Here is a 20,776-nt window from a genome sequence, read left to right as displayed (position 1 = left end):
GTCAACACTTTCGAAAAGGGGAAATTTGGTGGATCAAAACTTCAAAATTGTATAGATTTATCGAAAATCAACACATAGATACTGAAGAACGAAGAAATGGGTTATAAATTATAAAGTCGAAAATGAATAATGATTTCATTCCACTATAGTTTTCTGTATACAAACAAGCATCTTCTTACCATAAGCTACAATGGAGGTATTGAAAGAAAATGAAGAAGAAAGGCTACCAAAAAAAGCTCAAAATGGGTGGAGAAAGAACTCTGAAAATTTAAAGAAGAAAAAGAAGAAAGAACAATGGTCAATCAGACAACAACATAAGCGACAAGCCCTCTGGCTTTTTCTGTATGTTGCAGATTTTCTCTATTTCTATGGTATCAATTAAGGATAACCAATCCGACTAAGGTGAAGAATTTACAGGAGCTTCATGCTTTCTTTATTCTCAGGAAGTTCTACATGATTCAATCACTTCGGTTACGGTTTTATGCGTCTCCGGAGATATCATGTTCAACGTCAAATGAAACGCCTGGAGACAAGAAGATCAAACAAATATTATCTGCACAAGATTTTTCAGTCCAAACACACTGGTTGAATATGCAATCAAATAACCATCATCCCAAGAAAACCCCATAAGAGTTTCATGCTGGGATCATTAGGAATGGCTGAATACATACCACAAATCGCTCCAAAACTGGCACAAGAATTGCTAGGCTGTGATCTGGAAGACAGTCGACAATGGCATCGCGTATGCCCTGGCTGTGAAAACAAAGAAACAAAATCCCTTGAACATATCCACAAGAAAGCTTAATTTAGTTGTGTAATATAAGAGAAAAACACTAACCTTTCAGTTGAAAGAAATGCTAGAAGTAGCGCTGAATAAGCCTCAACGATCATCTTTTCTGCTTCCTTTTCACCTTCCAGAAGAGCGACCTCCTCGTTCTGTTCAAATATCACAAATGTAAAGTTTGGTATTATATGATATCAAAATTATTACCTCGGAGCATATCCTTATTATATGTCCAAGGTCACTGCAATACTTGCACTCAATTGGTCCATCAAGTTCGAGTGAAATTTTACTAACCCATGGCAAAGATTCCCCTTCTCCAACTCCTTCGCTTGCTCCTTGGTTGGCCAGAAAGATTGAACATATTAGAGGAATTACGTTGCTATGACCCTTTTCTGGTCCATGCACGCTAGGTATCAAAACACTAGCTGAAGCAAGCCGTGATCTGCGCGATGGTTTAGGCCCCATTAGTTTTTTAAAATTGTGTTCTTCTCACAATTTTTTCACAATGGTCTTTATCTTCGTAAGATAAGATTTGAATTTTTAGCAAAATTCAAAAAACGAAAACTTGTTTATAAGAATATAGAAAGAGGAAAGAGAAGGAGACCCAATGAATTTATGTGAAAAAACATATGTATCAAAACAGCAAACTGCTGCACACTAACCTGTTATGACCATCCTTCTCCACCAAGTTCACAAGCAGGCCCAAAATCGCAACAAGAAAATCAAGCTCTTGATCCGTTAGGTGCTTCTCGTTCTGAGACTCAAATTCGAGACTCAACGTATGACCTTTTAATCCATTTAAGGTGGATGAAGTGGAGCAGAATGAAGGAAAATGGTTGGCAATCAGTGAACACATAGTTTCTAGTCCTCCACAGGAAGCAATTTGTTGACAGCCAACATGATTATCATTGGTCAAGTTCATCAAAACCTGAAAATAGAAGATAGATTGAGCGGATAGAAGATAGATTGAGCGGTGTATATTTATAATATTAACACAAAATAACTACTAATACGTCATCCAAATCCTGGGAGTAGAATAACTGTGATATCCCACATTGGTTGGGGAGGAGAATAAAATACCCTTTATAAGGGTGTGGAAACCTTTCCCTAGCAGATGTGTAATAGAGAAGCCCAAAAACCTTGAGGGGAAGCTCGAAAGGGAAAGCCCAAATAAGATAGTATCTGGATGAATAACGGTTTTGTTGTGTAACTCCGAAAGACGCGTTTTAAAAACCTTGAGGGGAAGCCCGAAAGGGAAAGCCCAAAGAAGACAATATCTGCTAGCAGTGGGCTTGGACCGTTACAAATGGTTCATGAAGTTAATTAGATTATTAGGTATCCAACAGAAGATATTCAACTCAATAATTACCCTGAAACTTTAACATTCAAAAACTAAATGAGAAATAATCTGTAAAGCATGCTAAAGAAAGTGCAAATAATATTAGTAAACCTTGATAGAAGTAAGAAGGCAGTCAGCTACTAGGTTGAATCCCTCCTCATTAAAGGATGCCAAGCTTGAAATTTCATTGAAGAAATGGCTTTCTCCACTGATTGATTCTTTCTCAGTCGTCATCACCTGAGATTTTGATCCATTCTCGAGATCTCTAAATTTGACCACCCCTTTTTTAGCCCGAGATTTCTTCTCTTTCTGTGAAAGTAACTCCCACTTGGAGGGTTCGAGATCACCCTCGTCAAAAGCAAAGGGATCCTGGTCCTCTGAAAGGTTAAGCTCACAAGCAAAAGGATCGGGATGATTATTTTTCTCCACTGGCTGATTATTCAATGCAGTTGCTCCATCATCAGTACTTCTTGATGTCACACTGGATGAACCAGATGTGAAGCATCTTTGCCTCATCTTGAAGAAACTGGAATTTTCCAATGAAGTGCTAGTAGTTCCAGAAGCTGTTAGAGTATTGTCTAATCGAGCCGTGGCACTCCTCATGTTCTGGGATATAATGAAGCTCTTGTCAGACAAAGTACCCTTGGTGTTGCACCATGTCTTTAAATTACTGCTTGGTAGAGTTATCTTTCTGTTTGCTGCAAATGTAAGAGAAATCAATTTTTTTTTAAATACGAAAAGTAACCATTCATGTAAAAGAAAATGATGAAATATGAAACGCTGCATCAAGAATAAAACAGCATGTACAAATTGGAAAACCATTACGTTCATGATCTGCCTCTGCAAGCAATTTGGAAGTTTTGTGAGACCCATCAAGGAGATCAGCTAGCTTCTCATTATTTAAACCAGCAGCAGAACTTTTGCGTAAATAGAGACCTACAATGAAGCGGCATTGATCAACATCAGATGGCTTTGAAAAACAACATAATGAATGAAAATGAAAAGAAAACCCGCGTGTGGTTAGTTACCTGAAAGAATCTTGATGACATTTAACATGATTTCCGTGAAAGATTGCGGTGTTCCTTGACCCTCCAAGTTTCTTTTGATTCCAAGCAAATGACTCTGTCATGAATGTAATTACAAAAAAGATTGAAAAGAAGTCCTAAGAACTGTGTATTTGATTAATTTTATGGGGGGAGAGAGACCACTTTTGTGCATACCTGGTTTTCTTTACTGAGGAATGTGGCATTTTCCATTATCTTCAAGCACTTCAAAAGAAGCATCAGGCTCTGCAGAAAGTTTTCATATCTTGCATCCTGTGTAGACAGTGAAATACGCTTTACACAACCCTGAAACAATGTGCCACAAAATTTTCTGATATTCCATATATTATAAGGATATTCTAACGTATGAAATAGAGACTAAAATTCATCGTTTACCAAGAAATGTAGCTATTATTCATATTGAAATGAAATAAAAACAGTTCTATATCATTTGGTGACTCTTCTGATTAAACCATGGGCCCCAACCAATGATGTCAGACCATACTACACTGAGCTACAGATGACAACCATAGTTCAGCATTTCCTAACAATAACAAATCATAACGAAAAAGAAAATATGGCACTGTTGATATCTATATATACATAAACTTTAAGGTAAAAAGAATACCACTGATTCACTGAAACAGAATTAATAAAGTTACACTTTGTTTTTCTTTTCCTTAGCATTATTCAATTTTTTTTTTCCTATTCTTTGCAAGAAAGAGGAGGAAAGTCAAAGGTATCAGTTCTAGGTTTGTAGGCTAAATTTGGAATACGATTATGCAATCAATGATTTTCGTGTTCTTCGGTATTTATAAAACAACAAGGAAAAAACTAATTCAATTTCTGTGCCAATAGATTCAGAAAGGAGGAAATATTTGTGAATGAATGCAATTAAAGCTACCATTTAAAGTTTAAGGTTAGAAAGGGAATTGGATGAATATATATCAATTTGTCTAAATATGGGTGTTCTGCTGGCATTCACTTCAAATTTCTTTTTGTAATTATTCTCCCACTGTGATCAATTCATATTGGGGTATCTTTCTGTAACCTTTGTTGGGGAGAGTACTTTTCATTTACATAATTAATTTTTTGAAACTATGCTTTCATTGAGAAAAATGAAAGAATAAACAAGGTAACTACTAAGAGACGTCCAACAAACTACCGAGCTCTCGTCCAAGAGAATGAAGCCTAAATGACCATTATAAAAAAACCTTAGAAACAAAAGCCCAAACTAAGGTATTAAATCTAATGATCTCCCATGACCCCTCCCGATACCTCTCTCCCCCTCTAACAATTTTATGGTTTCTCTCTAACTAAATACTCCATAAAACAGCAAAGAAGCAAGCCCAGTGCCAATGATTTCCTGTTTACCATAAAAATAAAGCTGGATCCTTCCCTAAATTTCCATCCCCACGTTGTAGCTACTGCAGATTTGTATAACGAAACAGTAATGAGATCCCAAAAAACATACAGGCTCACACCTCCATATTGGAATGGCAATCCTTGGCAACCTCAAAGACAGCGTCAAGTCCTCCTAGCTCTCGCAATTTTTCCTTGAAGTCGCCTCCATTTTTTCTTACAGCACCAGATGCTTCTGAGAGGATGATGGGAGATTCACAAGAATTAGCAATATAGAACACTGAATTGGCAAGATTCAGAATGTGAAACATGCGGCTAACATATGAAGCAAACAAAAACAGACGTTATGGTTGTGAAGTTAGCCAAGTGGCCAAGAATGTGCATGAACTATTTAAACCATATGCAGTAACTCCACGTGGAAAGATAACATAACATACAAGTTATAGATTTGAATCCCTAACTTTTTGGGGGAAAAAAAAAGAGAGAAATTTTAGCTATCCAGAAAGCGGGTTGAACAAATAAAATTAGTTATTAGGTCAAATACTGAAACTACATAGAAATTCTTTAATAAGCCAATCCCCATGTATCATTAAAAAAGAAAGCATGGTGTTACTTGACAAAAATATAAGGAATTGAATGAACTTTTAACGAACAGAACGTTCATAGTCAAACATCTAAGAATAAATTCTTCCAATGTTGGCAGGAGGGAAATCCATAAATGGTATCTAAAGACTAAATAATTATTTGACCATCTATCTGTTCAAGCCCATTGGCCAGGAAGCTTCATTCATCATGGTTAACGACTTATAACTTCTTCACTTAACATCTACAAGGCTTGAAATTCCTCGGATATGTGATCACTATAATAAAAGCAAATGATGTAATTTCTAACATGAGACAGACGAGAGGATTGTATACCTTCAAGGGAAATGGTAGTCAAGCAAGCTTTCTCTATAGTCAGTAACGCAATCCATTTAGGACACAACTCTGGTCTATCAGCTGTGCCAATGTCTATGCTTCTTGATTTTATTTCCTTGCAACTTACAAGAATTTCTTCAACTTTTGACAAAATTGCAGAAGAACTGGAGTCCAATCTTGTTGCTGTACTTTGTAGGATGTCAGAATCCGTTCGAAGTACTAAAAGTTTATGGCCAATTCTTGGTGCTTTCACTTCAGCAGCCATAGAGAGAATTGGTTTCAACAATTTAATTAAAAAACTAACATAATTTGGTGATTCGAGAAGGTGATCGTCTTGACCCTGAGATTATGAAATGAAAATATATTTGAGAGCCTTATTATCATCATAACGCGCGTCTTTGCTTGAGAGGGTTTAATACAAAAGAAGTGAACATTATTAGATACAATTCAGCATACAGCTCCATACTCTTAAAACACCATAAATGGTTGAACTCAATAACTAAGGAGAACACAATACGTTAAAGAGCAAGATCACTTACATCACCCGTCAAAATGTAAAAAAGAGTTGCAGCAGCTAGATTGCTGGCTGAGTCATCAAAGCTAAGACCTAAAACCGCATCAATTATTGTCCTTGCCATCCTAAAACAATATATTCGAGTTCAAATACAAATTTGCAAAATCGAGCACTAAAAAATGGAGAGTGAGAGTCTTTACTGTCGACAAAATTTAAAATATCCAAAAATAAAAGAACCAACTTTATATTCAGTTTCTATGCACATCATGTTCAAAAAAACCTATCATGAGCAGAGTTAAGGCATCCATACTTCATCAAAGAGAAGTTTTCATTATAATAATTGGGGAGGAAGACCATGAATTTCTCATACATTAACAAACAAATTAAGAATTTGAAGAACTTTCTGTTTTCCAGTCTTCAATCTTCACCTATAACTATGAGTAACCAAAAGGCAATTAACTTTTACATACCCATGAGTTCGTAGAAGCCGCCGTTGCTGCGCGGTACTGCAAATAGATAACAAGGACAACAAACTTGCCCTTTTGATCCGAACTTGCTGACCCTTCCTCAGCCCATCCAACGCGAAATTCACCTCATCTACGTGCTCCATCATCTCCCCAAACTCCTGGGCTTCCATTAAAGTCGATGTAGAAGAAATCGCCAGCTGCGAACACTTAAGCACCTCTAGTTCCCTTTTCTCAATCTTGACTTTCTTGGACTTCTTCTTGCCCCCGTTCAACGAATCGTCAAAGGAGGATCTTATAGGGTTTGCTGAAAACGAACCTTGTGAGGAATTCGTGCCGTATGGCTCAGAATCGAAAGTGGACCATCTAGAAGAGGAGTCTTGTGACGAGAAAGCGATGCCAAATAGCGGGTCCTGAGAACTTTCCTGAGACAGAGAGTCACCAAAAGAATCGTGAATGGCGTCGTTAGAGGAGTCGGATAAAGACCTCGGAAGACCACGATTCCGGCGGCCGTACTTCCTGACGATCATCGCTGGATCCTAGGCGACAATTGGGTAGCTGCTTAGCTTATCTTCCAGCTCTCGAGCATAACATTTGAAGAAAAGCGAAGGGCTTTGAGCGGTCGGAGCAAAACACAAATCCGACGGAGTTGGTGGAGCTGAGAACAATCCAAGACTTGGTCTCCAAACTCTTTCAGCACGATTAAACGAATCAGGCCTTCAGGGTTTCTTCTGATTTCGGATGTAAAAGATGTTTTCTTCTCTTCTACCATTGGCGTGAGATAAGGCTAATACCGTAATTTCCTCTCGTGAACTTATAGAACAATTATACTACTGTTTCATAAACGAATGCTTTCATAATGTACTATGGTGTCTTCTTTAATCTAACTGAAATTCGTAATTTACATACATACATATATATATATATATACACACATATATACATATATATTCTATATATTGGTATAATTTTCAACTCAACTTTTTATAATCTCCAAAAGTCTTCACTTCAATGTTGTTCGTCTCCGGGCGATTTGAGTTATAAAGACAATTGCAAAATGTTACAAGTGCACTCTTATGACAGTGGGTTGACGATTATGTCACACTTATTCTAACATAGTGATCAAGCTAGCCGTGATAAATTTAGACTTAGCAGACAATGTCAGCATATGCTCAAACCTCAAGTCACGTTTGCGAAAAATATTTTAGAAAACGTAAGTGATGAAATACATTTGAAAACAATTTGAAGAAAACAACGTTATATGGCTATAAGTAAAGAAATGAACCTCGCGACTTAAATAACGTGTATGAATAAAGAACAACTTAGTCATATCACTTGTTAATATATTTTGGAGCCTTTAGTCTTAATGGGTATAGACATGATTTTGGTGAACGTCGTACCTCCGTATTGACACAAACATGAAACAATAAAAACCTATATAAAATGAAAGTACGAAAAAAAAAAAAGACTTGAAACGGGCATGCAGTCAGACAAACATGACCGAAACATCGAAAGAATCAATCCTATAAATATCATTGCTGCTGCAAGAGTGTCACATTTACTACAAAGCTGCAAGTTCATGAAGTCCTTTAAGTGGGAAGGGTAGGTAGAGGTAGCATCTTCCCAAACCACATCGAAAGTGTTCTAAGGGCATCCAATCAACTCAACAACGTTTGGAGGTCTAACATTTGAAATGGTTCTGATCTCTGTCAAAGCTCCTTGCTTACGACTCTATAGAGAGTTTAGAGCGGCGTGTGAGTGAGGCCTCTAGAGAGATAGATTGTGAGATCTCACGTCAATTAGAGAAGGGAATGACAACAAGGGTTAGCGAGAACACTGGACCCTAAAGGGACGGATTGTGAGATACAGCATCAGTTGGAGAGGGAAACGAAACATTCTTTATAAAGGTGTGGAAACCTCTCCCTACTAAACGTGATAAGATAAGAAATCACTACAAGGGGAATAATATTCGGATTACCTTGTTGATCGAATATCTCAAGGCAAAAAGAACGCTTGATTGAGATTTAAATCACTCCACAAGCAAGATCGATCACGTCTAGCTTGAATGATTCTTGTTGATCAAATATCTCAAGGCAAGAACACTTGCTTGAGATTCGAATCACTCCACAAGCAAGATTGATCATGTCGAGCTTGAATGATTCTACATGCAACCTAAACAACATAGAATTGCAAAGAAACTTAGTCATTGGCTAAAGAAAAAGTACAAATGCTTCTTTTACTATATTTTCCAAGTCTGCTTATAAATACAACATATAAGGCTTTATATAGCCTCAAAAATGAAACTATTAATAGCATTTCAATAGTTGTAACATTTATACTCTATGGCCATAATTAGCCATTATGTAGATGCAACCTAAATAAATAAAAAGTCTTAAAATACAGAAATACAATAACTCTCACTTGTAACCCACCCAAAATTTATAACAATCAAACTTCATTCTTCCTCAACGTGGCATGAATTGAAACATCTTTTGATAATTTTGACAACCTTTTCTTCACATCTTCATTGAAGTATATTTTATAATTGATGTCTCTTGGTTCATATCAAAACGCGTTTTAAAAACCTTGAGGAAAAATTCGAGAGGAAAAGCTCAAAGAAGACAATATTTACTAGCGGTAAACTTGGGCCGTTATAGTTTCATTATTGCAACTTGTACTCCACTCCTTATTTCAACGTCTGATGTTTGGCTAATTTGAAGCTAAGCTTCCAAGGAGTTGATTCCAGAAGCTTAATAGCTAGTTCAAACTCAAACGAACTCAAATTACACATTATTAAGTTGGTCAGATAACTGATATCAGCTCAATTCTTAAATGCCTTCATTATTAACATCTGAAGAACACGAGTACTGACAGAAGAAAACAATCTTAGAAAGCATGCAAAAAGCCTTTTTGTAAACTTGGTTGTTGGGTTGGGTTGGGTTGGGACCATGGTCTGGCTGTTGGATGTGGAAGCAGCTGAATTTTTAGAGGCCACGTTCCAAGCGACGATAACACACTGCAGCCGTGTGTCCAGCCTTTTTGCAAACTTGGCATATTGGTTTTGAGCCAGACTTCTGCCCCTGCTCCCGCCAAGAAAGTTCTTCGCATAACTCTGATTTATACTTCTTGTTTGTCGTTGAAAACCACTGGATGTGTTGTGTTTGCATGTATTTGTCCTAATCCCAGTAGGGCAGGGTCGCTTAATGAATATTTTTTAAAAGACTCGAGCTATTTGCTACCTCTATTTCAAGTAAAGACAAGACACTCTTGTACGGTTGACGACGGTATTTTATTTTCTTTGCCTTGAGGTAGTATAGAGTATTTTTATTTTTAATGTTTTATTTAATATTTTGCTAGGTTGTTTAATATATTTTTGAACATGTAAATCTGTTAAAAAATAAAATATTACAAAAGAGAAAAAAAATGGGCCTTTTCCATTGAACACATCCATGTGCTTTTGGACACCAAATTCCTTCTCCAATTGGCTGCCCATTTGAATTTTGGGGTATGGTGGGGGCTTCTTTGACCGTTTGCCGGTGAAGAAACTGTCCAAGAAGCATATGCTTCTTTTTTCAGTTAATTATATTTAGTTAAAGGTCCGTAGAGGAGGTTGGACCCTTTGTACGGTTATGCAACTCACTCGAGCCGTATCATCGAGGTGTGCAACCCACTCGATAAAATGTAGTGTCACAATCGCATTCTTGTGGTAACGGGACAACGATTGTGCAACACTTATTCTAATTCGACGAATAAGTCAGTCGTGAAAAATTCAAAGTTCGTAGACAACGTCGACCTATGCTCGAAGTTCAAGTCATATTGGAGAGAAATGTTTTAAAAAATGTTAGAAAATAATTTGAAAGAAAACAAAGTTATAATTCATCAACAATCACTTTGATAACATATAATTCAGGTAGAAATAAGTGACACGACATGAAATAGTAAAAACTTATCTATGATGAAAGTAAAAATGATTTTAGAACGGGTGTGCAGTCATGGATAACACGTCCTGGATAAGCATGACCGGTACATTTGACATGCAGTTATAAACAACACGACTTGAACAAGTGTGACCGTGACACACAACAGCCTAGTCCTATTAATAATAGATTTCCCCTTAGTGTACCAAATAACTAGTCAAATAGGTTTAATAGCTTTAAAAAATTAGCGATAACGTTGAAGATTCAAATCTAGGAATGAATGGTTATTAATGCTTTGAACTCTTTACGACAGCCAGAGAATGATACATTTTTTAGATTGGAGTATAGAAATATGAAAATAGTTCTTATAAATATATTTTAAGATTAAAAATATTTAAATGCCTTGATTTACTTTAAAATACAATTATGATAAGATTAAAAATGCCTAAATAAAAGTAAATGGATATTAACAGATTTTTTTTTTGAAGACTCAATTTTTAATAATTAATTTTATTAAAAAAAAGAAAAAAGAAAAATGGAAACAAAGCGTGGGAAAGTATTTGTTCTCGGGTTGACTGCACTTGAAGCTGAAAGAGCAGCAGGCATTTGCATTTTCATAAGAGGTTTGTTTATATTATTGAGCAAGGACGAGGGCGAAGGGCGAAGGGAGAAGAGCGAAGGGGGGCGGTGAAGGTACTGGAATGGGGAATCTGCTGCTGTGTGAATGCTCGGCCAACGCCAAACCCTAAGCACAAAGCAGAAAATCAAAGGCACCCACCAAAATTTTAAAAAAGCCAAATCGAAAGCCACCCACATTAACCCCACTACTCTCTCAACAGTGATACCTGTCATCCTCAATTGCGACTTTCCACCACTTACGTCCTCTCTCTCTCTCTTTCTATATAAATTAGGGTTGTCGTCTTTTCAATGAGTCAAGTTTCCAACGCTACGGAAGGGGAGGAAGAACCCCTGGTTCAGCCTTTGGAGCTTCCCAAAGGGTCCGACAAAACTGAAGTTGTGGCTGTTGAGGAGCAGGTTATGGAGAAACCCGAAGATCCAATGGACGAGGACTTGATCAGTCCGGCTACTGTTTTTCGAATCAAGCTCAAGCAGCCAAGATCCAATTTGCAGTACAAAATGAGTGTTCCTGAGCTCTGTCGCAATTTTAGGTTAGTTTTGCTTCTTGGGTTTTAACTTTTAGCTGCTGTTTATTTTATGGTCTTTGGATATTCATGCTCAGCGAGTTGAGCTAGGTGTTGATACGTGCTTGGAATTGTATGATTGTTGCGTTGAGGTGTAAATTGGGTATGCACTTCGTGCTTTTGGTGCCCATTTTTTTTGTTTGATTTTTTATGGTAAATAGTCAAATGGTTATGGCACGTGGAGAATTGGGTGCAATTGCTCCCATTTACTAGTTTCTCAATTCGGTGGGTTTATGCTTCAAGTTTTATCTTATAGGATTTAAGTTACTTCAGGGAGCTTCAATTTAATCCTTCTCTGCTGGTTTTCTTTTTTCAGTGCTGTTGCTTGGTGTGGTAAGCTGAATGCTATTGCCTGTGCATCGGAGACATGTGCAAGAATTCCAAGGTTAACATTCGTTTATCTTTTGATCACGTTTTGAATGAGTCATGTGGGTTCGTGGTTTCATCTCAGAGGAGCATACGATGAAATAAATCGTATCCCATCCCGAACTATTTTCATTTCTAGAAATTGTTTGCTCTGCATACGCCAGGAATTGAAGGAATTTAGTTGTACAATTAAAGTTCATCTTATAACTACAGCTACACTCTTATTTATGAAACACGTCCTGGAAATCGATGTCAAGAGAATTTTTTCCCCTTCTCCGGACATGGTGTCTAATATGTAGTCCAAATAAAGGATTCTACTGCCGTTACCGTATTGATTAAACCATGTTTCTTATTTTGTCTTCTAAGTGATTATCATCTTTTGACAGTTCCAATGCAAACCCACCATTTTGGATCCCCATTCATATTGTGATTCCTGAGCGACCAACCGAGTGTGCCGTGTTTAATGTCATTGCAGGTATGGTGTATGCTAATGTGCTAATATACCTTACCGTTCCGTTACTCATTAACTTTATAGTGATATTTTACCGGTGGGATCTTTACAACCACCAAGTATGGAGATTTTAGTATGTCTGTTTGTAAAGCTGGGGATCCAATAAACCTAGAATTTTTGGCTTTAGTAGTATTCTTTTGCTTTGTTAGCTTGCAGCTGTTATTTTATTTTGGTCGTAACGATCGTATCCTGAATTCTTTAGTTTATTTCTGCTGCTTATTTGGGTAGTTGGGCGGTTAGCTTGGTCCTTCCTCTGTATAGAGGGCCGGGCCTTTATTTTGTAAGTAGGGTACTGTTTTAAATAGAATTCCTTAGAGTTTTACAGTCTGATACATTGATTGACTGTAGTCCTTTGATTGTTGATTCTTGATAATCCTTCTCTACATTTTCTGGCCCTTGTATTGGTTTTTCATATCAGGATAACAGTTGGTGGCTATTTACATAGTCTAACGAGTAAAGAACTTGGGAGAAAGTTCAGTTTGTTTAGGACAATTGAATAGGAGAGGTATCACTGTCGGTAGAACACCATTATTTCAGGAAAAATAAAAAATAAATTAATTTTTATGATTTTCCCCCAGATGCATTTTATTTTCCTTATTCAAAATTTTAAAACGTTCTTGACATTTTCAATCAAATGTATTTCACATTCTGCAGATTCTCCACGTGATTCGGTACAATTTATTGAATGGTCACCAACTTCCTGTCCACGTGCTTTGCTTATAGCTAATTTCCATGGGAGGTCAACTATCTGGACTCAGCCATCTCGAGTAAGCTCAAATTTTATTTCTTTCTTTTGCAGAATTAAGATTCCAGAATGATTGATGTTTTTAAAGGTTCATGTCACGAACTTTGCCTATTAGTGGTCTTGCATGTGCTCTTGAACTAAATATGTTTTTGGCTGCAAGCATGCATCTTTTCTTGTTTTAGTTTGTTTTACCGTTCTATTTTCCTCCAGGGTCCAGCTAACCTTGTTCGTGATGCTAGCTGCTGGCAGCTTGAGCATGAATGGCGACAAGATATTGCAGTTGTTACGAAGTGGCTGTCAGGGTTGTCTGCTGTATGTTATTATCTATGATATGTAGTTTTAATGGTGCATTTACTTTCTAAGTTATGCTATTAGTTTGTAGGCTGCGATTAATTTTCCTTTTAGCAGTTTCATTAATTCTTATATGGTGGGAAGTTGGTTGAAGTGTAAGGCCGATTTCTGCTATGAAAAATTTATGATGATGATTGTCCCTTCATATCTTTTGCCCAGTTTGCTTGTTACTCTTAAGGTTTAGACTTAAGATCAATCTAATAACCTTTCTAGAATTTAACTTCTTAGCAATTGTAAATGCTGCGCAAGTACACTAACTCAAGCATAAAGGTAGTACTTGAAATTTCATTTGGTTTTGAATGATTCATTGGAGCTTCTCTATTATGTTAAATTTGTAATGAGAGGTTTACTCATACATCTATATGCATTTTTTTTAATCAATCATGGCATTGCCTTGCATTCCCTCATTTTGGTGGTAATTATCGTTTCTTTTAGTTTCAATCGATCTCATACCTTAGGTCAATTGTCTTCTTTTTCATTTTGGCGACTACTTTCTGAATAATTTTTTAACATGTTCAAAATACCAGTATAGATGGCTTTCAGCAAAATCTAGCTCATCAAACTCCAAACCAAATTTCGAGGAAAAGTTTCTTCCACAGCAGTCACAAACGTCAGGTTGCTCCGAACTTTAAATTATTTTCATATCATTTACGTTTGCTTGTATCTGATTCTACAGATTTGTAGCTCAGGATCCAGTTATCAACCTTGGAACATTTGATTCGCTGCTGCTCTGTGTTGTTTATAAAATTATCTAAGTATTTTTTTTTTGTCCAATGTTCCTAAATGTCCACCTTGAATTAGCCCAATGATCAAAGGGGCAAACTAGCAATCTATTTATTATTATTAATTTTTTGAGTTAATGAGTTCAAACCACAGTGCCATTTACCCTAGATATTAAATGTCCTACAAGTTTTTTGATAACAAATATTGGACGTTTTGGTTTTTGTCTTGTGGGAACTACCCAAAGTATGTGTGCCCTTACTTGGGTACCCTGGTTTTTTAAAAAAAGAAAGAAATATATGTCCCGAATTTGTTGAATATTCTTAAGAGATGTCTAATGCAGTAATTTGCTTGTGTTTCAGCTAGGTGGCCAAATTTTCTTTGCGTTTGCTCGGTTTTCTCTTCAGGCTCTGTTCAACTTCATTGGTCCCAGTGGCCTTCTAGTCTTAATAGCTCACCATCAAAATGGTTCTGCACAAGTAAAGGACTATTGGGCGCTGGACCAAGTGGGATCATGGCTGCTGATGCCATCATAACAGATAGTGGTGCCATGCACGTGGCAGGGGTTCCAATTGTAAATCCATCCACTGTTGTTGTCTGGGAGGTTACTCCTGGCCCTGGAAATGGTTTTCAAGCCACTCCGAAGACAAGCACGAGCAATGGGGTCCCTGCTCCACTCAGTCCTCCTAATTGGTCTGGTTTTGCGCCATTGGCTGCATACCTGTTTAGCTGGCAAGAATTTTTATTATCTGAGTTAAAGCAAGGAAAAAATAAGACGCAAGATGTTAATGATAGTATTCCACTTCATTGTTCACCAGTTTCTAATTTTTCTGCATATGTCTCTCCTGAGGCTGCAGCTCAATCTGCCACAACTACTACGTGGGGTTCTGGAGTTACTGCTGTTGCCTTTGATCCAACTCAGGGTGGCTCTGTTATAGCTATTGTAATAGTCGAGGGTAATTATCTGTACAATGAATTATAACTTAGCTTCTCATTCATATCCTGAAAACTTCATTAATTTTTTTTGCTTTATTTTCCTGTGAGAGGAACTCTTTCACCATGTGGGAAGTGTGGACGTCTAGAAATATATGCATTTTTTATGATGTGAGGGGATTGCTGGCTTGGTATAGAGCTTAATTAATAATACCTTTCCATGGGCTTTGATCTTCAAACGTTTTTGCAATTGCCTGCTTTTTCCCCCTTCCTTTTGGTAACCTCTTTCTTCTTTATTTTTGTTTGATCTTAATTCTTGTTTTTTGGGCAAAATCCATTATACAACCCAGTCCTTAATCTTATTGTTCCTTTATCGGTTAAAAGAAATTTAACCTTTTCCAATTAGTCCTTTTTACATTTCTCAGTCTGATGATCAATTACTCATGCAGGACAATACATGTCTCCTTATGATCCCGATGAAGGTCCTTCAATTTCTGGGTGGAGAGTGCAACGCTGGGAATCTTCACTTCAGCCTGTTGTTCTACATCAAATTTTTGGAAGTCCCACTGCCAGCTTTGGTGGTCAGGCACCCATGCAAACAGTTTGGTTATCTAAAGTGGACATGAGTATTTCACCAACTAGTGATTTTAAATCTAATCAATCAACAGCATCAGGACCAAACTCTGATCTACAGAAGTTGTCTGGAGCTTATGTTGATAAGGCAAAAAGAGTTTGTTTTGATCCATTTGATCTTCCCAGTGATGTTAGAACACTTGCTCGAATAGTGTATTCTGCTCATGGTGGCGAAATTGCTGTTGCTTTTCTCTGTGGTGGGGTGCATATTTTCTCTGGTCCAAACTTCGCTCCTGTCGAGAACTACCAGATCAATGTTGGACCAGCCATTGCGGCCCCTGCCTTTTCTTCCACTAGCTGCTGTTCAGCGTCTGTTTGGCATGAAGTGAATAAGGACTACACCATGTTGAAGATCATTCGTGTTCTTCCTCCTGCATCTCCTAACAATCAGCTGAAGGCAAACTCTTCAACTTGGGAGCGTGCAATTGCTGAAAGGTGACTTGATGGTGCTCATTCTTTGGTATTTCTTATAATCCAATGACAATATTATGTGCTACTTCTCCGCTGAAGTATTGGATGAGTTTTCTTGTCATGGTTCTGATTATGAATATTTATTTTTAATGTAGATTTTGGTGGAGCCTTCTTGTCGGTGTTGATTGGTGGGATGCTGTTGCCTGTACGCAGAGTGCTGCTGAAGATGGCATTGGTATGAATGATTGAGTTTTTTGTTATTGTCGCAACAGAAATGACAGTGCAAGTGAGAGGTCAAGATTCGTTTAAATAACACGATAGTTTTTGAAAGTCATTTCTAATTGATGAATATGTCATTTCAGTTTCTCCAAATAGCGTCATAGCAGTGTTGGATGCTGATTTTCATTCACTTCCTTCTAGCCAGCACAGGCAGCAGTATGGTCCTGTAAGTTCTCTATTGTTTTGTTATCACCGAAAATAGCAATTTGAGTCTATTCGAACTATTTTTGCATTCAGCTACCCAGATCTCAGAGTGCACGCTATTTTTTGTTTTTTTTATTTGCATTTCTGGAGGCTTTTGTTCATTGATTTAAGCTACCTTATGAATCCATTATTTGTGTCTGTTTTTCCTTCTTTTATCTGATTGGAGGTTTGTACTGTGTTTGTTTCATTTTCTGGCTTATTCTGGTAATCCTTTATCACTTAAGTTGTGGGATAATTTACATCTAATGTGAAACTTCAAGATCAAGTTGTTTCATGTGGTGGTTCCTGGTGTACCATAAAACTTGTGAGTTATGGTGGCATCAAATGTTAAGTTTAATCCTGTTGATTGAAAATTGCTTTGAAACTCTTTTGTTGGCTACTTGATTTCGTGTTTTACTATGGAGGAATGCTATGGAAGAAAACTATTGTAAATATGTTATAAAGGAGGAGCAGGGTTCCTATCTCATGCTGTCCCTCTAGTTCTTGTAGCCCTTCATGTGGTGTTTTCCATTGTGAGAATATTTTTCGTTAAAAGTTCAGATTAAAGTGGATGGTGGCACTGGTAATTTGGGTTTGGTTGGACCCTTGGCCTGAAGTGGTTTCCCATAGGAGAAGTTTCCTTGGCCTTTTAGCTTGGCTTTGGATAAAAGAATCACAATGAAAGGGGCCTGGTGTGCTTCCTTGAGTTTCTGGCCAATCATCTTTAGAAAAGACTTCTCGAGAATTCTTTGCTCTTATAGCTCTTCAGCTTCCCTTTCTCTCAAGACAGTGGTGCTAGTAATTGGCTTCTTGAAAAATCAGGGTTCTTCTCAGTGAAATCTTTGTTGTCCTGTCTTTCACAGGGTCCTCAAGTTGTCCAGTCGGCTCTATATTTAGGTCGGGTGAACATTATTGGCGAAGTGCAACGAAGTTCTTCATGTTTGTTCCTACAACCGAACTTGTGCTGTTTATAAGGCTTTAGAACCAAGACCACCTGCTTCTTTTCTGCCCAGCAGCTTAAGACCTATGGTGCGAACTGTTGGGATTTTTTCAATAATCTTTTTTTATGCTCAGAAATGTGAGAGAATGACTTCTCTTAGACTTTGTGGTCTTAGCTTAAGGATAAAAGGCAACGTTTTGTTCATTAATAACTTCCCAAAGTTTCTTCAATGTTACTACTTTCTGGAACATTGATGAATGGTGGGATGAATCTGTCTTTGTTTCTATTTGTCGGTGTCTTAGGTTCTATATGTCTTCGTTCGAGACCCTATTTGCACAGCCATTTTTGTTTATTTCATCGTGTTTTTATCTTAAAAGATATTCACATTGACCTTCTTCTCAATTTCTGAGTGCTGGTTAATCATATTGTAGAGAATCGTGACCTGTTTTCGTAACTGCCTACGTACTTATTTTCATTTTTTTTTTCTTTTGTCCACAAAACAGAGCTTGGACAGGATAAAATGTAGATTACTGGAAGGCACTAATGCCCAAGAAGTCAGGGCAATGGTTTTAGATATGCAAGCAAGATTGTTGCTGGATATGCTGGGCAAAGGAATTGAATCTGCTTTAATAAACCCGTCTGCTTTACTATCTGAGCCATGGCATGCATCCGGTGAAACATTATCCGGCATTGATCCTGAAGCAATGGCGGTAGAACCAGCACTGATCCCTAGCATTCAGGTTTGATTTGTCTAGCTTCAAATTTGTCCTTTATATATTTATTTCAGTAAAAAAGCTAGAGTATTGATGCATTCATAGGAACTTATGAAATGCTTTTGTCTTTCACCACGATGGCGTGGCTTGGGTATATTGGCCCTCCAAATATGGCTAGCCACTTTTTAGCAGAAAAGAGTAGCTTTCTAATGGGCATGAGTTAATTGAACTGTGGGAAAGGGCATGAGTTAATTGCCCCTCTCTCTCTTTTACTTTTAGATTTATCAAAATCATCTCTTTCCCTTATTTTGAGGGTTGCAAAGTGATGCAGGCTTACGTTGATGCTGTCCTTGATCTTGCTTCACATTTCATTACACGTTTGCGACGTTATGCTAGTTTCTGTCGCACTTTGGCAAGTCATGCTGTTACAGCTGGAACTGGTAGCAACCGAAATATGGTAACTAGTCCTACCCAGAGTTCTGCATCTCCTGCGACAAGCCAGAGTGAGTTCACTCGATTTCCTTATATATGAATTGTTGAAAAAGAGATCTCTCTGTTATCTTCCCATATTGAAAATAGTAAAGTTTTCAGATTTCAGACGATTTGTTTCTTTATTTGTTCAGTTTTATTTATTTCATTAAATTTTAAAATGTTTTAATAGTTTTGTTTGTTTATGAATGAATTTTATTTTATTTATTAATTAGCAGCTTTAAGATGGCTTATTTTCTTTGAACTTGCGGAGTTGATGCCTAGAAAACTCCTTTGTTGCTTTGTTCGAAAATGAAGGCATGATCACATCCAGGTTAATCTAGGTTGCATGTAATTTAAAATTTTTATCGCATGTTTCCAGGTGCTCAAAGCGGTACAACAAGTTCAGGAAGTACCCAGATGCAAGCATGGGTACAAGGTGCGATTGCCAAGATTAGCAGCACAACTGATGGAGTATCCAGTTCAAGTCCAAACCCCATTAGTGGTTCATCTACCTTTATGCCAATAAGCATAAATACTGGAACTTTTCCTGGAACCCCAGCTGTTCGGCTTATTGGGGATTGCCATTTTTTACATAGATTATGCCAACTTTTGCTCTTCTGTTTTTTCTTTCGCCGAACACAGCTTCCCCGTTATATTAGTAATTCACAAAAAAATGCTGATGCAAACATCCAAAAGCCTCAACCCGCTGTTCCTGGGAAAGTGGAGGAGATTAGCTCCAATTCTGTCAAGCCAGTGCCAAATATAATTAAGCCTGAGGAAAGTCAAATAGCTCGAGCTGTTCCGCTTGTAACTGGAGCTAAAGGAGCTGAAGAAGGGCTTGCTGGTAGGTCAAGAATCGGTACAGGCAATGCTGGTCAAGGATATACTTCTGAGGAGGTAGAACAAGTTATTTTTTTCGAGTTTTGGTACAGATTATCTATTCCTTTCCTCCTTTTTAGGCTTCTTGGGATAATACCTAGTTTACCCGAGCTTTCTAGTTGGTGGTATTTACCATTGGTGGTATGGGCATCAGGGTGATTCTTTTTATTTGCAAGGATAGATCCTAATTTGGCATGAAGTTAATTAGGTGAGTTCATAATTTTAGTGTAAAAGAAGGCTTCAACTGCTTTAATTCTTACTCTGCAGGTGAAAGTCCTTTTCCTCATACTTATAGATCTCTGCCGCCGTACTGCTAGTCTTCCACATCCATTACCAGTCTCCCAGGTTGGGAGTAGTAATATCCAAGTGCGTCTGCATTATATTGACGGCAACTATACTGTATTACCTGAAGTTGTGGAAGCATCCCTTGGTCCACATATGCAGGTATTTAATGTTTGTTGCTTTCATGGATTACGGAGTTTGTATCTTATTTTCCCATAAAATGTTTTGTGGCAATGAGTTAAGGAATTGATACTTTTTATCCCATAATCATGAAAATGCTAATAATATATGAAGTACTACTGTTATAACAGAAGACCAAATAGTTTCTTTGATTCTGTCACTTATCGCCCCCCTTGAGATGGTCAAAGAGACCATATGGATAGTTGAAGATAATTTCTAACTTTGATGGTGGTTGGGCGTAGGTCTAACACTGAACATTGACCTAACATCTGCTGTGTAACTGGAAGTATTTTTTTCGAGTTTTATTATTATTATTATTAAATGGAGAAACAAACAGGAAGTCCTAGAGTTAGACATTTACTTGTCGATCTGATTACAATCATATGACTACCTTTGTCCTCTACTCGGGAGTGATTTATCTTTGATATGTGCCAGTTGGAGGATTTTTTGTTGGGGCAACCTTTTGCAGCCCTTGTGCTCGTTTTTCATTGTTCCTCCGTTTTGTGCTTTAACACCCCCCCCCCCCCCCCCCCCCCCCCCCCCCCCCCCCCCCCCCCCCCCCCCCCCCCCCCCCCCCCCCCCCCCCCCCCCCCCCCCCCCCCCCCCCCCCCCCCCCCCCCCCCCCCCCCCCCCCCC

The 20,776-nt window shown here is 37.8% G+C and overlaps 2 protein-coding genes across 4 annotated transcripts in view; one reads left to right on the top strand and one right to left on the bottom strand.

Moving 5' to 3' along the window:
* Positions 1–104: 104 nt before the first annotated feature.
* On the bottom strand, positions 105–7,195 carry LOC111433970. Of its 3 annotated transcripts, none has more exons than XM_023071243.1 (13): positions 6,431–7,192; positions 5,986–6,085; positions 5,447–5,786; positions 4,651–4,763; positions 3,344–3,439; positions 3,152–3,245; positions 2,949–3,059; positions 2,235–2,821; positions 1,447–1,712; positions 1,079–1,226; positions 839–936; positions 672–753; positions 105–523 (listed from the first exon to the last, which is right to left on the bottom strand). In XM_023071243.1, exons 1-13 carry the CDS (start codon positions 6,952–6,954, stop codon positions 440–442), a joined length of 2,643 nt encoding a protein of 880 aa, XP_022927011.1. In that variant the 5' UTR covers positions 6,955–7,192; the 3' UTR covers positions 105–439. The 3 variants fall into 3 exon arrangements, with proteins under 3 accessions (XP_022927011.1, XP_022927010.1, XP_022927012.1); XM_023071242.1 differs by having other exon boundaries at positions 3,344–3,472; positions 6,431–7,191; XM_023071244.1 differs by lacking the exons at positions 105–523; positions 672–753; positions 839–936; positions 1,079–1,226 and adding an exon at positions 1,282–1,297 and having other exon boundaries at positions 1,420–1,712; positions 3,344–3,472; positions 6,431–7,195.
* Positions 7,196–10,977: 3,782 nt separating this feature from the next.
* LOC111433969 (mediator of RNA polymerase II transcription subunit 16) overlaps positions 10,978–20,776 on the top strand; it is a 12,331-nt gene continuing 2,532 nt past the window's right edge. Inside the window, exons 1-14 of the mRNA XM_023071241.1 lie at positions 10,978–11,510; positions 11,860–11,928; positions 12,296–12,384; positions 13,075–13,187; positions 13,376–13,477; positions 14,044–14,131; positions 14,599–15,192; positions 15,619–16,237; positions 16,369–16,448; positions 16,576–16,658; positions 18,119–18,355; positions 18,660–18,831; positions 19,179–19,696; positions 19,946–20,122. Coding sequence (XP_022927009.1) covers positions 11,269–11,510; positions 11,860–11,928; positions 12,296–12,384; positions 13,075–13,187; positions 13,376–13,477; positions 14,044–14,131; positions 14,599–15,192; positions 15,619–16,237; positions 16,369–16,448; positions 16,576–16,658; positions 18,119–18,355; positions 18,660–18,831; positions 19,179–19,696; positions 19,946–20,122 — 3,183 coding nt within the window. The 5' untranslated portion in view covers positions 10,978–11,268. The remainder of the gene's footprint in view (positions 11,511–11,859; positions 11,929–12,295; positions 12,385–13,074; positions 13,188–13,375; positions 13,478–14,043; positions 14,132–14,598; positions 15,193–15,618; positions 16,238–16,368; positions 16,449–16,575; positions 16,659–18,118; positions 18,356–18,659; positions 18,832–19,178; positions 19,697–19,945; positions 20,123–20,776) is intronic.

The sequence above is a fragment of the Cucurbita moschata genome, unplaced genomic scaffold (genome assembly GCF_002738365.1).
Source record: "Cucurbita moschata cultivar Rifu unplaced genomic scaffold, Cmos_1.0 Cmo_Scf00044, whole genome shotgun sequence".
Lineage (NCBI taxonomy): Eukaryota > Viridiplantae > Streptophyta > Magnoliopsida > Cucurbitales > Cucurbitaceae > Cucurbita > Cucurbita moschata.
This window is presented reverse-complemented; position numbering and strand designations above follow the sequence as displayed.

What these genes read in the sequence shown, in the direction of transcription:
- LOC111433970 (XM_023071242.1), bottom strand. Translation starts at nt 6,954, where the DNA reads ATGATCGTCAGGAAGTACGGCCGCCGGAATCGTGGTCTTCCGAGGTCT. An exon ending in GACTACCATTTCCCTTGAAG is followed by an intron (nt 4,764 to 5,446) that starts GTATACAATCCT and finishes TCATCCTCTCAG; the next exon opens with AAGCATCTGGTGCTGTAAGA. An exon ending in AAGGGGAATCTTTGCCATGG is followed by an intron (nt 937 to 1,078) that starts GTTAGTAAAATT and finishes ATATTTGAACAG; the next exon opens with AACGAGGAGGTCGCTCTTCT.